The following is a 16,400-nucleotide window of genomic DNA, read 5'->3' as shown; positions in this document are numbered from 1 at the left end:
ATACTTCCATAAGTTCGAGGTATTTATGCCACTAAGTGGACGGATCATCTAAAACGGTAAATAATTCTACATGTCCACGAAATGGACGGATCATCAAAACGATGAGTATTTAAACAAGTCCACAAGTTGGACGGTATGGCCTCCACAAAGTGGACGGACCTACGTAATTCAATACTTCCATAAGTTCGAGGTATTTAAGCCACTAAGTGGACGGATCATCTAAAACGGTGAATAATTCTACATGTCCATAAATTGGACGGTTCAGCCAAAACGGTGGGAAAATTACATACATAAATAAAGCGGACGGCTCCAGAACGCCCACGAGGTGGACGGACGACATGACTATATAAGTCAGCAACAGCTTTTAAAATGGACGGATCAACAGATTAGCTTGTGCAAATCAACACTTAAAATCAAACATTGTTCAATACAAAATCAAACTTTAAACAAACCGTCTACAAATAATTAACTGTATATAAAAGGGAGACGGATCCTCCTAAACGATTACATGGGTTACTCTGCTTTCTTGGGGTCGGCAACAGCGACCTCATTCGGCGGAGCGGACTCTCCGTCACCCTGAGCTGCTTCTTCCCCAAAGAGGTCCTCCGTATTTTCGGAGGCGACGGGCAGGGCAGAAGTCTGATCTTGATCAGTAAGTGTTATCATAGACACGTCCAGATCTGGGTAGGTCTTTTTTATCTGACGGAGCGCATCGTCAAAGCCTTGAAGGAACGATCCTCCAAGCTCCTTCAACAAGGACTCGGAGTTGCGATATTCGCTGACGGCGTCGTCCTTTGCATGACGGAGCTTTTTCTTCAGATCTTTCACCTCGTCCGCTCTGCTCTTCAAGACCTTCCCAGCTTCTTCCGTCTTCTGTTCGAGCTCCTTTCTTGTATTCTCAGACAGTTCAAATTTCTGCTCCATGGTGGACTTCCACTTGTGCAGCTGGCTAAGCTCTTCTTCCGTCTTCCCAAGTTTTGACCGTACCCGTTCCAGAGCCGCTTCACGGTTGAGGCAACGGTCCATCAAGCCCTTCATCATAACCAAGGACTGAAATAAAGAAAATTAGAAGTGTTAAAAATGAAACTAGAAAGTGAACGGACATACACTGAAGGATAATGAAAAGTTACCTGTCCGACGGCAAATAACCCCGTCTCTCCCATCGCCTCCGTCGAGTGATTCCCCAGATCCTCATAGTCCTCTGCAGAAAGTATGGACGTAAGCTTTTCCAAAGCGAACTTCGAATCATCACGAAGAAGGGGAGGGGGCTTCTCCTCGCTGACGGGTGGAGCATGCATTAGGCCCTTACCGGCCCCCTGTTTAACTTGGTTGACGGCCTTAGGGCCCTCAGCCATCAAGCCCACGATGGGCTCCATTGACACCTTTGGCTGCTTGTGTGGACGGTCGGACTTTGGTGGCTGCTTCCTCTTGCCCGATGACCCCGGCACACTGGGAACAACGATCTCACCCGTCTTCTTTTGCTCGACGGCTAGAGATTTTATCATGGCTCTTCTCTTGGCGTCGTCCATTTCTGCAATACAGGACGGATGATGATGTTCTCTCAAAAGTAAAATTTCAATTTCAAGGGTAAAAGTAGACGGACTCACGTTTGTGTATTCTTTCGTCGTAAGCAATGGCCTCACGGGTAGGTTCTGGACCGTCACAATACCAGTGTATTGTCTTTGGATTCACTAACTTGGCCCAGGTCCTTTCGTCCGGCTTAGCTTTTCTACAAACCTTTTCAAGGAAACTAAATTCCTCGAGGCTAACCTGCGGGCGCCCTCTACCTGCAAAGAGAGACGGTCAAAATACGCACATAATAGAGGACGGGTGTATAAAAAAGGAACAAGCAAGACGGGTGCATACGCGCTTGGTTTATTATCCCCCAAGTTGTATCGACGGGCATGTACTCCGTCTCTCCTGGACGGTTCATCCACCTGTCACCCTCCAGGAAGAAATAGCGACTCTTCCAGTCTCTATTTGAGTCTGGGGTCTCAAAGATGACCTTCAACAAGGGACTTCGACTAGCAAAACGGTACAACCCCCTTGATCTATCAATCTCATCTGGACGGTAACAGTGAAGAAATTCACGGACCGTCAGTCTCCTTTCTCCATTCGACATTGCGCCATAAAGAATCTCCATTGCTATGAAGACCCTCCAGGCGTTTGGAGAAATCTGGGTGACGGACAGTCCCAGGTAATGCAAGAGTTCCCTATGGAGTGTAGAGAGCGGGAACCGAAGTCCAGCCTTCAACACCTGCTCGTACACTCCAACACCTTCTACTCCGTCATAATAACATCTCTCCGACACGTAGGGAAGACGGATCGGGATGTAGTCTGGTATCTGAAAATTTGTTCTAAAGGTACTGAAATGTCTCTCCCGGATGACGGATGTGAACCTATGCACTGTCCACTCTGGTAACATGATGAACTGCCTTAGTCCATCAGCACCTACGACGGACTCCAGTGCTTGATTCCCGTCAGGACCCTCTATCTCAATTTTCTCCACATCCTCACTTGTTGAGGACGAAGAGGATGCAGACGGACTCCTATCTTCGCCTGGACTATCTTGGTCTTTATGACCGGACGGGTATACATTCTCGTATTCCGTCCCGTCACGAACCACCGATTGGTTACTTGACGCACTAGACATTTCCTACAATTAATGATGAAACCTAAGACTTGACGGGTTTAAAAACATTGACGGGTATATTAAGCCTTGGTCGAAAATGTAACTTGAATATGAAATTAAAGTAAATACTTACCACACCTGACGGAGTAATGCTGACGGTTGTGGTAATTGGTGGTTACCAGTGCTCGACGGACTTCTCTGGCAAGGTTGACGGTTCTCTCTGACAGACGTTTTCTGTTTGGAAATGCGAAAATGAGAGATTGAGACGCCTCATATATATAGGAGATACACGGAAGACGAAGCGACGCTTCGATCCTATACAACGGCCAGTCAGAGATTGACACGTGGCATGCTAATAAATGCTAACCTGTCTGCTCGCATCAGTAGATGGTAACCGTCGACTATATGAAACCGTCTGAAACTGCAAGATACCCGTCATCCTATCTGACGGTTAAAGATCTGAAACCGTCATACATTCTGACGGTTGTGTCCGCCTATTACTTTAAATCTTCTGTTTCACGGATCCATTCCGTCATTAAAGTACCCGTCATGCCCCTACATTAGGATCGTCACCCCATTGATCCTTGGAACAGACGGACCATTGGGGTGAAGGGGGCAACTGAAGATGGTAAGATTTAGTCTGGTGGGCCTATCTTAATGGGCCTGACGGATAGGTACTGTTTGGTCTGTGTAAAGCGGGACCCACGCTCCCTAAAGGCCCATCATGGACAGACATAGTAAGGGCCCATAGCCCGAAATCTCTATTGCCTGGAAAAGCCTTAAGATCCAATAAGGGAAATGGTATCAGAGTCCCACATTGGAAAGATCTGGAGGTCAAGAAGAAAAGCCACCTCTCCACTGCTATAAAAGGAGTAACTTTCACGCAAATCGAGGTAAGATTAATTGACCCTCTCTAACGCCTTTAAAAAATAACTCAAGGGACGAATTCTAACTTGACCTTCGGAGAACTTTTGGCCGGCACCACACCGGTGCTCTCTAAGGGTTTTTCTCCCGTTCGTTCTTGTTGTGCAGGTTCGTTGACTCGCGAGTACAGTGCGACTCATTGGTGACAATTCTCAACGTCATCACTAAGAATCTAGAAAAGGAAAGAATATTTTTAACAAAAAAAGAAAAAGAAAATTGATGATGTACCACATACTTTTCTATAATTGTCCTATATAGCAGACTATGATTAACTATTTATTCCTACAATTGTCCTATATGATAGATTGTGATTAGTTGTTTGTCACACCCATCTATGAGATTCAAATGTTATAAGTGTGATGTTGTATACATTTGAAATACTAGATATTATCTCTGCAGGTGGATGGAGTCAACAATATATATGCGATGCTCCATATGACTAAGACATAATATACTTTTTGCTTTTAGGAGAAATGAGCAGCTTGCACCTACATGACTTTCATCTATTTCTCTCGTTTTCCTTAATTACTTATCAAAAGATTATTTTATATATGACCAAAAAAAAAAAATTATGTTCAAATATATTTTGGATATAATTTCATTTTAATCCTAAAAAATAAATTATCCTAAGTGAATACTTGAGTTTATTAAATATATCAACTCACGTGACTACTTGTTATTGCTCAATTTTAAGGGAGAAAAAGAAGAACAGAGAGTCTAGTGACAATTTCTTTACAATTTTTTTTTTTTTTAAATTTTTTGTCAAGGCCTTGTAACCCATTTTGTTGAAACCTCCAGTTGTCTCCTCGCTCAACTATCAAATTATCAAAAAATTTCTTTTACAACTTTTTCTAAGTTGTAAATATAAAATTGATGATACTAGCTAGTGTGCTAATAATCAATTTCTACAAGTCGAATCCCAAACTCCAAAACTAAAATCCAGCAAATTCAAGTCGTTCACCACATTTTTACGGCTACCAAATTAAACAAAAAAGAATCTACTGTCCACCTCTGCTGAATTGATCTGACGAGACTGTAGATTTTTTTTGTAGTTTTTATGAACCGTACTAAAATTTTTTAGCTAAAAATGGCATTTGAAGAGAATGCTAGTAAAAAAAGAAAAGAAAAGTGATGATAGATGTTATACAAAGTGTGTGCTGATAAAATTTATATAACTAGGTATTTCACGAGAGAACTTTCATGTAAGGAAGTGATCTTCCAGCCTTTGTTGTCGGACTATTCCACTCCCAATTAATAGGACACCTCAGAATTCCCATGGACTGATAGCATAGAGAATGGAATATTGGATGTTTCTATATTAAAAATCAAAATAAAATTTCAAATTAATAGAAGAGCAATTCATTGTAAAAGTTACCAAATGACAATTTCCTTTTTGATTCGAATAAGAACCAACTCGTTTACAAAAAACAATGGCAGCAAGCCGTCATCATTCTTTCTTGCCAACGTTTTTTAGCAAATTGCACAGAAAGAATACATAAAACCGTTTATAGAATGTCATGTTATTTGCATCATTGCTTCATTTTTAATGTAAGTTTCCAATACGCGTGGTATATACACAAGACTGAAACCACTCAAATGGTGCTGCATATTTCTGCTGCTTATAGGGCCTCGTATAGAACTCGGTGCTCCAAAAGTTCTGATAAAATGCTCCTCATTTTATCAACTGAAATGGGTTTCTGTATTACTCCATTTATACCAACCCTCATACAGTTCTCCTTTGTAACCTTGTCTGTGTTTCCAGTAAGTGCTACTATAAGTGGCTTTTCATGACGTTTTGCGAATTTTTCACGTATAGTGACAGCAAGCTCAAAACCATCTATACCAGGCATGCACACATCCAAGAACACCACCTGGTGTTCATGAGAAACAACATGCAAGCACTCCTCACTTGAGCTTACAGTTGACACATCACATCCCAAGTGCTCAAGTAGCCCTTTTGTCACCATCCTGCTAACCCTGTATAACACAAATAAAATTCAACATTCAGTAATGTGATTGAAATTGTTAACAGTAGTTCCATTGAACTTGAAATGAAATATTGAAATGATAGTAATTATCACTAAATATAAACACATTTTAAACTAGAAGTGCCACACCATCCCATTGTTTGTAATTTCAATATACAATTTAGACTTCCTACAGTCTAAGTCCAATGTAGACAAGTTGACTAGTTCAGATTTTGTCAAGATTACTTAAATTAAAATCCCAGTTTTCAAGAACTTCAACCAACACAACACAATAAAGCCGTTGACTAAAGCAAATTGTAGCTGTTTTTAAGCATTTCAAGTGCCATGGCTTTAAGTAAATAAAGACTTACATACACAACAAGAGAGAGAGAGAGAGAGAGAGAGAGAGAGCTGATATTAATGGAAATTTGGAAAGTGGTAAATGGTATCTATATTTTCCTTAAGCTAATTAGCAAGCCTTGCCCTAAAAAGAATGCCATCCTTATTAAAGCCTTCTCCCTTGTCAATGTTTGAGATGCCAGGTTTTGCCAATTGTTGTTGTTTATATTATGACTTCTATCAGTTTGCCTGGTGGCAACTTGGAATTTATGTTCTTTAGATGACCTGCCTTACCTGCCAGATGTCCAGCTGCAAAAGGAAGAGGTTAGGCTAACTTCATTGGAGACATTTTGTTAACTCAAAGACTGAGCTAACTTGGATTTTATGTTCTTTAGATGCCCACCTTGCCTTGGTTGGAGACATTTTGCAAGCTCAAGGCCTCAGCTAAAGGTCAAATATGACACATCCCAAGTGATCCAGGATTAGTTAGAGCTCAGTTACCAGAACATCTGATCTCAAGTGTGATTCTGTTTATAGTGTGTTCAAAGCCAAACAGAAACATAGATGAACTAACAGAAATGCCATGGGAAATGTTTTGGAGACAAAAAGACATCATTTCAGTATCTCCAAGAAATTTCACAAATTTTGGCAAAAATTAAACCAATGCATTTTGCTTAATTCTCAAAATCAGATTAAATCCCAGCCTCTCATTTCCCAAGCCATTTCTACTCATCAAAAAAAAAAAAAAAAAGAGCCATTTTTATTAACTGTTTCAAGGATTGTAACCATGGATTAAACGTTGTCGTATTCCAGCCTGTCTATACCTCACTAAGTGAGTAAATAATTTATAAACCCCTAATAAGATAGTGGTACATATTAGAATTTAAAAAAAAAAAAAAAATTTGGATAAGAATCCTATACCTTCAATATTAGAACTATGGTTAAATGATTAAATTCACCATTTTCTAATAGCTTAAGTTTTGGGGAGAATTGGTAATTTAACATAGTATCATGGCAAGAGATTCTGATTCCTAAGTTCAATCTTGACTTTACTCTACCTCCTATTTAAAATGTTAAAAATCCCACTTGTTGGGCCCTATTTATTAAGGGGAAGTTTAGACCCATACGAGAGAAAGAGGGGGGGGGGGGGGGGAGGGTTAAAACTATTGTTAAATGATTAAGTTTACCATTTTCTAATAACTTGAAGCTTTTGGGAGAATTGGTAATTGAACACTCAACAACCAAGTATAAGAATTTATTATTTAATAATAAACGTCATATTTGCATACATGATTATTATGGGTATAATTATTGATAAAGTGAGACATATGATGTTGACATAGATTTTGTGAGGGCATCAATTTAGAAAAATCATACCGGTGGTTAATGAACCAAAGGCAAGGAACCCAATAGTCTCTAAAAGGAGATAGTATAAAGCAAAAATTTCTATGGGGGTTGGACTTAAATGAAACTTGGCTGGTGACATCTTTCAAACTACATATATACACATGTATTAAGAGTTTTTAGAAATTGTTTTGAAGTAGAGGCTCACGTGGAATATTGAATGGTGGAAGGAAAAATATGAGAAATTGTAGGTGCAGACCTCACTTGTAATTTTCAAATCTTCAAGGGTCAATTGAATGATTTGATTACGGAAAAGAGTTTACAAGTTTATGTCAATAGCCTTTTAAAGGAAATGATTAATTTTTATAGCTAAAGATTAATAACACTAAGGATCCCACATTCAATCTCTCTATAAGGTTTTTACCTAAAGTCTTATAAATAAGACAAACCACAACCTAGTTGGCCACCAAAACTATTTTGTGGAACTGCACCTATCCCCAAAACACTAAAGAAAAAGAGAAAGAGTAACATAAATACATTGGGAGACAACGCACTTCGATTGCTAAGAGAGGTATGCATTATGTTCTTATCAAAATCCAGGATTACGTGGTCTAATGATCTTAGAATCAATTAAATGACATTTTGTTTGGTATTATTTCGCAACAATAGATACAAATCCAGGACTAAGTACAAAAGATGGCAATGTTACTGACCCGTTATCATCCATAACAAGAACTTTCAGCCCTGAAAAATTTGTCTGACCATGATTTGCTGGTACTTTAGGTGTGAAGGGAAGCTTAGATTCATTTGATCGCTCTGGAATTCCAAGTTTTACAATGAAAGTGGCAGTACATCCCTTGGCAAGGCCGTCACTTTCAAGCCAGATATGTCCCTCCATAAGATTTACAAACCTGATCACATCATAGGAAAGGAAAAAGAATTACAGCTGCATCTTTATATGAAAATAGTCTTTTCAAATCTAGTCCACAAAAACTGCAATACAAAAAAAACAGGCAGAGACACCTGCATATACTGAATGTATAGCCTAACAAAACCAAACCAAAGCTAAACATCTAACAACAAAAGATTTAAGTACCTCTTACAAATTGCAAGGCCAAGTCCGCTGCCACCAGAATTTCTAGTTGCTGATGATTGACTTTGAGAGAACTTCGTAAACAGCTTAGGAATCTCCTGGGGATTGATTCCTGATCCTGAATCTTTCACCTACAATAGAAGAGAAAAGGTAAATCTACAAAGCTAACTTTTAAAAAGCATCTTGAGATTGAAGGATTTCAATTGCATGTTGACAAACCTGTACGCGCAAATAAAAGTGGTTATCACTTGGCATAGGAAAAAAGTCAGGTGCTCGAGAATCTCTTAAAGATTCTGATTTTGCAACAAAAGCAATGATTGAGATGCTGCCCTCTTTAGAGAACTTCACAGCGTTACCAACAACATTTAGCATAGTTTGCATTAGGCGCTTTTCATCACCTACAGCATACACTGGCAAATCTTGTGCTAAATTTAACGTGACGGACAACTTCTTGACAGATGCTACAGGCTTGATCAGGTTAAGGACCTAAGAAGAGGAAAATTAATGTTACTACAACAAGCATCTAAAGAAATCCATGTACATCCTAATGCTACAAAGCAATCTAAAAGAGCTAATATTCGGCAGGAAGGGATAGCCCTACCTCTTTGAATACAGAATGAAGATTAAAAGTTCCAATGTCCAGTTGAAGACTGCCATCTTCGAGCCTTGAAAGATCTAATACATCATTAATGAGAGTAGCCAAAAGATTACTACTCTTTAATATTGTTTCAACCATCAGGCGTTGCTCAGGTGTCAGCTCAGTTTCCTGCAATAAGGAAGAAAGTGCAATAATTGCATGCATGGGAGTTCTCATCTCGTGGTTCATAACTGCCAAGAAATCATTGCGAGCTCGAATTGCAGTTTCAGCTTCTCTCCTGGCCAGATCTAGAGCAACATTCTGCTCTATAAGAAGATCCCTTGCCCTCATTGACTCTTCTAAGATTGCAGCATGAGAGAGAGCAACTGCCACCTGGACCAACAGAAAGTTTCTATAAATTAACACTTTCTAACAGTATTATATTATATAAAAGTAAAAAAGCTTTCTGTAAGCAACCGCATTACAGATATGAACATGAATTTGTAGAAAGCCAACACATGGCTAAAGGACACCTTATTCATCAAGTAAGATTTTTATTTATTTATTTCCCATCCCCCCTCTACTTTACTGCCTTTTTTTTTTGTTATGCAAGCATCCTACGATGATTTGCTAATCCCCATACTACTTTAGCAAACAGTAAAGTACTGACAAGTACACACACACACACATACACATTTGGGTCAATTGTAGGTATAAAAATCCAAAACAAACACAACCTCCTGGATTTGATATTTGAACTTATGCGGAGTATTTTAAGATTCTTACCATAAAACAATTTGCATGTGTTTCTCCCCATAGGATACGCAAGCCTTCTTTTAGTTGCAAATAATTATCCAATATCTATAAAATATCTCTTTCTTAATATATTTTCTAACTATATTATTGGTATCTTAGAAATGCATAGTATTCAAGAATCAGGATTCATGTTCATAACTACCATACCACAAGTCATGTAGGAGTTGCCTGATAGTTAATATAATTTCAATGTGTGCCAGATCCCATTATAACCTAGGAAGCACGGACACTTCATTTGGGGTGCTGTACCCATGTCGGACACTTGACATGCTTGGGAAACTTCTGCATGCATGTCCTAGTCATGTCCTTAAATAAAAAAAATGTCCTCTTTAAAAATAAAAATAAAAATAAAAATGTAGGACATGGTCGGGACATGAGAACAAGAGGAATTGAATACCCTTTCACATGAGAGCATTCATGTTCTGAATAGTAATAGTGCATTTGAAAATTAATAAATATACTTATAAAAAAAAAATGAAAAAAATATATTTATTCTTGGTTTGTATTCCAATTTCTAAACACCCTTTAATAGTCATGGATTTGCTTTATTATCCATTATTACTCTTAATTTGATATACATTTAACATTATATGATAAATAAATGCTTAATAATATATAGAAAATATAAGTGAAAATATAATTAATTTAAGAGACGTGTCCCGCGGTACTTGTGTCCCATTTTTTCAAAATTTGATGTGTTGCTGTGTCGTACCCGTGTTCATGCTTCTTAGATTATAACTCATACATATACAGTTTAGTGGATTTACAGAATTTAGAACAATTATGCTACGATTTGTAGGAACAGGAACTTGAGGAAATCGGCTTCTCTAAGATAATAGTCAGTTATGTGTACAACTATATGCAATCACCTACTATAGTGTTTTCTCTTATACACATTCTCTGTACTAGGGCACGGGCTTTTGATCTTTAATACAATATATGTGTGTGTGTGTTTGGGGGGGGGGGGGGGGGGGGGGTGTTCTAATTGCACCTATTGTAATTCTAAGCCATGTTACAATGCTAAGTAACTTTTTATTGGGTTTATATTTTGAAAATACCAAGTTTCATGCCAATTGGATGCCAATTACTTTTCGATCTAGAAACCCATATTTTATACACAATTTTAAATGCAAAAAGTTGAAATTTAAACATTTGATCAATGATATAGTTATAGATCTCAGATCATCTTAAAGTTTTGCAAGCATGTAAAGTAGAAGAAAATCTAATCCAAGAGTGGATTCATCAAAATTCTCATCCAATAAAAAGATATTGAGTGGTGTAACATAGTTTAGAGTTACACCAGGTGTAATTTGAACCCAACCCTATGTGTGTGTATATATAATCTATAATCTATATATATATATAGGTTATTTTACTGAGCAAGTGTTATAGAAGGGCAGGGGTTTGGTTATCAAAGTTAGATAATCTTAAGTGCACATGATGGTTTCAAACTCATTGTAGGGTCATTATGAATATTACAAAGAGCAACATAAAAAACACTTTGCAACCCAATCAAGCCTCCTTCTGCAAGACTCATTCATTAAACTTCACACATGCCCTATATGACATGAAGCAACTATAGATTGTAGCTATTTGCTACAAATATATATCTGCTTCCACCCTTTCAAAAGCAATTCTTAGTTCCATTCACACATCTAGCATCAAGGGTCATTCAGGATGTCTAGGACTCAGCTTCTTTACCATTATATGAAAACATCACATAAGATATTTATAGCTGATATGTTTTCCTATCTGAAAATGTATAGCGCATGCATACATCAAACAACAATCATTGTATAGGATCTCAAATATGGAGTACGTCAAAATAACCAGGGTAATCAATGAGTAGAGGATTCAGGCTTTGGACGTCAATTAGTAAGTATAGGGGCTTGATAGTTTGAGAAATGTATGCTATCTAAATTAAAGTTATGCTTGGCATAGATAAACCACTAGACTGCTAGATAGTATCTAGTTAGCATCAAATCATTCAAATTTTTCTACAAGTTTGAAGATGAATAGGCCAGGTGTTAAAATTTTCCGAATTCTGTGATGGAAAGAGATGGCAAGAGATAAGGGGGAATTGTTGATGGTTTATTGCCAAGAAGAGAAAAATTCAATGTAACAACTATGTCTTTCACATACCAAAAAAAAAAAAAAAAAATCAATGTCTTTCACATCTTATGATTTTTCTAATCAAATGTGGTTCTTAGGAAATACCCTAGTGGAAAAATAAATATAAATGAAAACAGAAAAGGAAGGAAATGTAGTTTAGCATTTTTACTTTATTCAATGAAAAGAAGTAAAGTGCAATGTCAGAAAAATAAGCAAGTATAAATTCAGACCTGATCCGCAACTACTTCAACCAACTCTAACTCATGGACATGCCATTGCCTTGCACTATCTGAGGGCAACATCAAGACCATCAGAGCATAACGTTTTGTTGAGAGCTCAGGCCAGTCATTGATTTGGAAGTTAGAGAGATGTAGGAGAGGGACACGAACAGCAACAACCTCCCCAGGAATGTATTTTCCTGCAAGAGGTCTTATTCTTGCCACTGGACAATTTGGGGATATTTTTACTGCACGGTTACTACTGAAAACTTGATTGATCACAGGAAGATGAATGGGCACTGTATATCCAACTGGATTCTGCTGACGGAGAGTGTAAGAGAGTTGAAGCTCCAATCCAGTACGTGTTGGCATCCACAGGGCACACTCTTCCAATGCCAAAGTTCTACCCAGTTCGACAAGAGTGGTTTTCAGTATAGTATGCCTATCCAGGGTGCTTCTGATCTCATGGGTCAACATCCTCACATGACGACCTGTTTCTTCTTGTGTACGAATCAAGCCCATTTCTCTATCAAGCTCTGCAGCCTTGTTTTTCAAGAACAGTTCTCTGGTTTTAACACTCAATAAATCAGGAATAATATGCACAAGCATGAGGGCAGTTGCACATGAAACCACAGCAGTCAAAACCTTTGCAGTGGTCATTACTATCGCCACAGTTCTCGAATGCATGGTAAAAGTCCATAAATTAATGAGGTGTGTTGCCCCACACAACACTATGAAAGCACCAAACTGAACAAGGACCCATCTATATGGAAACACTGCCGATTTCTTGACAAAGTAGATCAGTTCTAGAGGAATAGAGAAATAAGCAAGTGCAATGAAGAAATCTGAAATATATTGGTACTTCATCAACAATTCATCAGCCGGCCATTGCGGCTCAATGCAATTACATGACTCCATAGTGATTGAACCACCTCAGCAGATACTTCCTCTTTCACGTGCCTACAACAGATAGTAAAGAAACTTATAATACAAAGCAGAAGACACAGTACAAATATATTCGTAAAAAAATGTTTTCCCAAAACACTTATACAAGGAAAATTGTTTTCGAGATTCTTTTAGGGGTGGGAGGGGGAGGAGATTCTTTGAGGGGTGGGAGGGGGAGGGGGGGCTTTCTGGTATAAGAAGGTACTTGAGCATTGAAACTTTAGATAGAATTGTAAGGAATTTGTATTGTTTTGTCTGCCTTATGACAATGAAGAGTTTCCAGAGAGTTGATGTAAATCCTTAACCGTCTATTTACAGTGTAAAAGGGTATACCTTTTGCACCCAAATCAAATACAAAGCAAAGGGAGGGAAAAGAGAGAGAAGAAATGGACCACCCAACGTCATTATGCTGAAAATAATTCATTTTTTTCAGCCAACAGAATTTAAGGGAAAAACTTATCCAAGAAAAAGAGGAAAATAATTTTTGGAATAAGAAGCTGAAAACATAGGAGATAGGATATGATCAAGATGCAGGTACAATCTGAACAGATTTGAGATGTGCCACAAGGGAGAAGGTATTCAGATAATTAACGCCGTAGCTACAACCGCACAGAACTATCAGGAAGGTACTTAACAGTGTAAACCTAACAACAACCTACTGTTTTTTTCCTAGGGGAAGATACATTGGCAGGACTTTATGAAACAATGTGCCTCTGTTCAACTTGCCTCTACAACCTACAAAGGAGGATTAGGTTGGGAGCCAAAGTTACCAAAGGAGAAGGTGGAGAAGGTAAAGATATTGGAAGAGTAAGAGAAGGGAAGGGAGACTCCCCCTTATGATTGGAGAAGACATCAAGAGGCAAACTCTGATCTGGTGAAGAAAAGAATGGGGTTGACTCAAAAAGTTGACATCAACATTTACGAAGTATCTATGAGACTCACAACTATAACAATGATAACAATTCTGAGTACTAAGTACCAAAGGAAAACACACGAGCCTAAGGAGATAATTTATCTTGATCAAAATCAAAGACATAAACAAAGGCAACAGAAGCAAACACATGAGGAGTAAGCAGGGTAAAAAACAGGACCATTAGGATACAACAACCACATGTCTTAGTCCTAAAATTTTGAGGTTGACCATGAATCCTTAACAGACTAGTTAGTGTCAGCCACATGTATACTTTTTTGCTATGCTATCCTATTTGAAATCATACTCTATATTATTTCCTTAATTAACGATTAGGATATAAAAGAAAAAATTGAGACTTATGATTCCAGAAGGCATATGATTAATTAGATGGTACTGTATATTGAATAACAAGGTGCGAGCAACATCCAACAAATGAGTGACGATGCTTGCGCTCAGAAACACTATTTTGTTGAAAGGTGTGAGCACAATTACTTTGATGAATAATACGATGATCAGTACAAAAGGAATTCATAATAGACTTTGTTTATTCTAATGCTTTATTAGAGCAAAGAATCTTAAGGGCCCATGAGTCTTCCTTTATGTTTTGGAGTCCTTTCAATTTTGTTTAATTTCCTACTTGTAGGAAAAGTCTTTTAAATACTTTTCCTTTGTTATTTTTTGGTCTAGTCTTTCTAGGAGTAGGATTAGCGATAGCCTATATAAGATTCTTTATGTTATCAATAAAAATATATAGAGAGATTGAATTTAATAAAATTGGAGCAGTTTATTTTAAACTTTGAGGGTGGGATTGCCTTCTCATTCCTGATTGTGATTTCTTAGGAAACCTAGGGTTTATTCTTCTTTGTTTCTCTGTTCAACTCTTCCGTAAACAACCATCAAATTCCCTCCATGTCCATTCAAAATCTAATATTTTATTTACTTAAACCCTTCAACATCAAATCCTATACATAAACCCTTCAAGATCTTACCAAGAATACTAATTTAGAGTTGAATTTCTAAAAAACCTACATCAAATCAACTTTCTCCAAGATTCAACAAAAAAAATTATTGGACCATCCAGACCTCGCTACTAAATTAAGCCAAATCTTCATAACTATTTCCCCAATCATCTACTCTGCCTACACAAAACTCTAGAAACATAACAATTCATAAAACCATGTATGATATATTATCAGTAATTACACACGAACCTAATAGGTCGTGAACTCACAACCTCACCCTCTACCTTACTTCTAAGGGGAAGATGTGCCATTTAACTAGAGCTATTAGCACATAAACAGATATATAGGGAAAAATAAGGCAAAAGGCAAAAGGCAAAAGGCAATCAGTGTAGATCATTCAAATATCTTTGCCTAACAATAAATTTCGAAAAGCCAAGAAATAGAGTACATCCTAACAGTCAAATTACAGAAATAGGAAATGGGAATTGAAGAATCTGATTTTTGGTTGCTGGGATTTTTATAAGATAAGTAAAAGAAAAGGAAAAGCACCTGATTTTTGTGGTTGTTGTTGTTATTGGAAGCAGCTTTGGGTTTCTTTTCAGTACAATCAGTTTTCACTAGAGCTAGCCTACAAATGAAAAAAACAAAAAAAACCTAGAATAGCTAATACCATCAACTAAACTACTCTTCTTTTATAACCAATCAAACAAATCACCATATCCATTTAGTGACAGTGAAAATCACCCAAAAAAACAAACGAACATAACAACACCAATTATTAATTTAACCCCATAAGGAAAAAAAAAAATCTGACCCAGATAGAGTTATAAACTGAATTCCATATTTGAACCATCAATTTAAGGAAACAACAACAACTGGGTCACAATCTGATAAAGTAATTAATTAAGGAAAAAAAAGAAAAAATTCTTACCAAGAGTGTGGGTGACGTGGCACGTGTAGTTGTGAAGAAGCTACTATGTGAGGGTGGAGTTGGTTTTGGCCATGAAAAACTCATCAGATCTAAAGAAAGGGTGGTCTCATGATGGCATTGCATTGGTGGTGGTTCAGCTTAGCTTATCTCCTGCTACTGCTGCTGAAGCCAGAAGAAGAAAAAACATGATCATGATCATGATCAAAGCCAAAGGAGCGGAAAAAGTGAAAAGTGCAATTACAAAACTACCCATACCCTTTACCATTTTCTATATCAGTATGAGTGACAGCTTAGCTTGCACGCTGAGTGGTCATTTCACTTTCCCTTATTACATACAGCTAGATTCGTGGGTTTCATCCCTAATATTAATATACGGAAGGGAATTTACAACTAGATTCGTGGGTCAAAACTGAAACTAAAAATATGGTTTAAAAAAAAAAAAAAATCGAAATAAAGCCCAAGATCCTGGCGAAAATGGGTAATTACCCATCAAAATCGAACTATTTAGTTAATAGGGTCCGTTTGGAAACATATTGGCAAACTAGCAACTCGAGCCTTAGAGACTCGATTTTGGGCCCCTAAATCGAGTTTCTAAGGCTCGATTTTCATGCGTCGTTCCTCTCTGAT

The 16,400-nt window shown here is 37.6% G+C and overlaps 2 protein-coding genes across 6 annotated transcripts; both read right to left on the bottom strand.

Annotated features, from left to right (window-relative positions):
* Positions 1 to 260: 260 nt before the first annotated feature.
* Positions 261 to 3,601, bottom strand: LOC115969825. Of its 2 annotated transcripts, XM_031089442.1 has the most exons (5): positions 3,000 to 3,601; positions 2,766 to 2,866; positions 1,608 to 1,787; positions 1,131 to 1,531; positions 261 to 1,050 (listed from the first exon to the last, which is right to left on the bottom strand). In XM_031089442.1, the coding sequence occupies exons 1-5, from the start codon at positions 3,011 to 3,013 to the stop codon at positions 514 to 516; spliced, it is 1,233 nt and encodes a 410-aa protein (XP_030945302.1). In that variant the 5' UTR covers positions 3,014 to 3,601; the 3' UTR covers positions 261 to 513. The 2 variants fall into 2 exon arrangements, with proteins under 2 accessions (XP_030945302.1, XP_030945301.1); XM_031089441.1 differs by having other exon boundaries at positions 1,867 to 3,601.
* A 1,298-nt stretch (positions 3,602 to 4,899) lies between these two features.
* LOC115970945 (ethylene receptor) lies at positions 4,900 to 16,176 on the bottom strand. 4 transcript variants are annotated; one of them, XM_031090583.1, is made up of 8 exons: positions 16,029 to 16,094; positions 15,774 to 15,935; positions 12,035 to 12,982; positions 8,901 to 9,269; positions 8,519 to 8,785; positions 8,303 to 8,430; positions 7,920 to 8,117; positions 4,900 to 5,533 (listed from the first exon to the last, which is right to left on the bottom strand). In XM_031090583.1, the coding sequence occupies exons 3-8, from the start codon at positions 12,938 to 12,940 to the stop codon at positions 5,176 to 5,178; spliced, it is 2,226 nt and encodes a 741-aa protein (XP_030946443.1). In that variant the 5' UTR covers positions 12,941 to 12,982; positions 15,774 to 15,935; positions 16,029 to 16,094; the 3' UTR covers positions 4,900 to 5,175. The 4 variants fall into 4 exon arrangements, with proteins under 4 accessions (XP_030946443.1, XP_030946444.1, XP_030946442.1 ...); XM_031090584.1 differs by having other exon boundaries at positions 16,036 to 16,055; XM_031090585.1 differs by adding an exon at positions 15,392 to 15,470 and having other exon boundaries at positions 4,922 to 5,533; positions 15,774 to 16,176.
* Positions 16,177 to 16,400: the final 224 nt, after the last annotated feature.

The sequence above is a fragment of the Quercus lobata genome, chromosome 12 (assembly GCF_001633185.2).
Source record: "Quercus lobata isolate SW786 chromosome 12, ValleyOak3.0 Primary Assembly, whole genome shotgun sequence".
Lineage (NCBI taxonomy): Eukaryota > Viridiplantae > Streptophyta > Magnoliopsida > Fagales > Fagaceae > Quercus > Quercus lobata.
The sequence above is the reverse complement of the archived record's forward strand: the minus strand, read 5'-3'. Positions and strand labels throughout refer to the sequence as shown.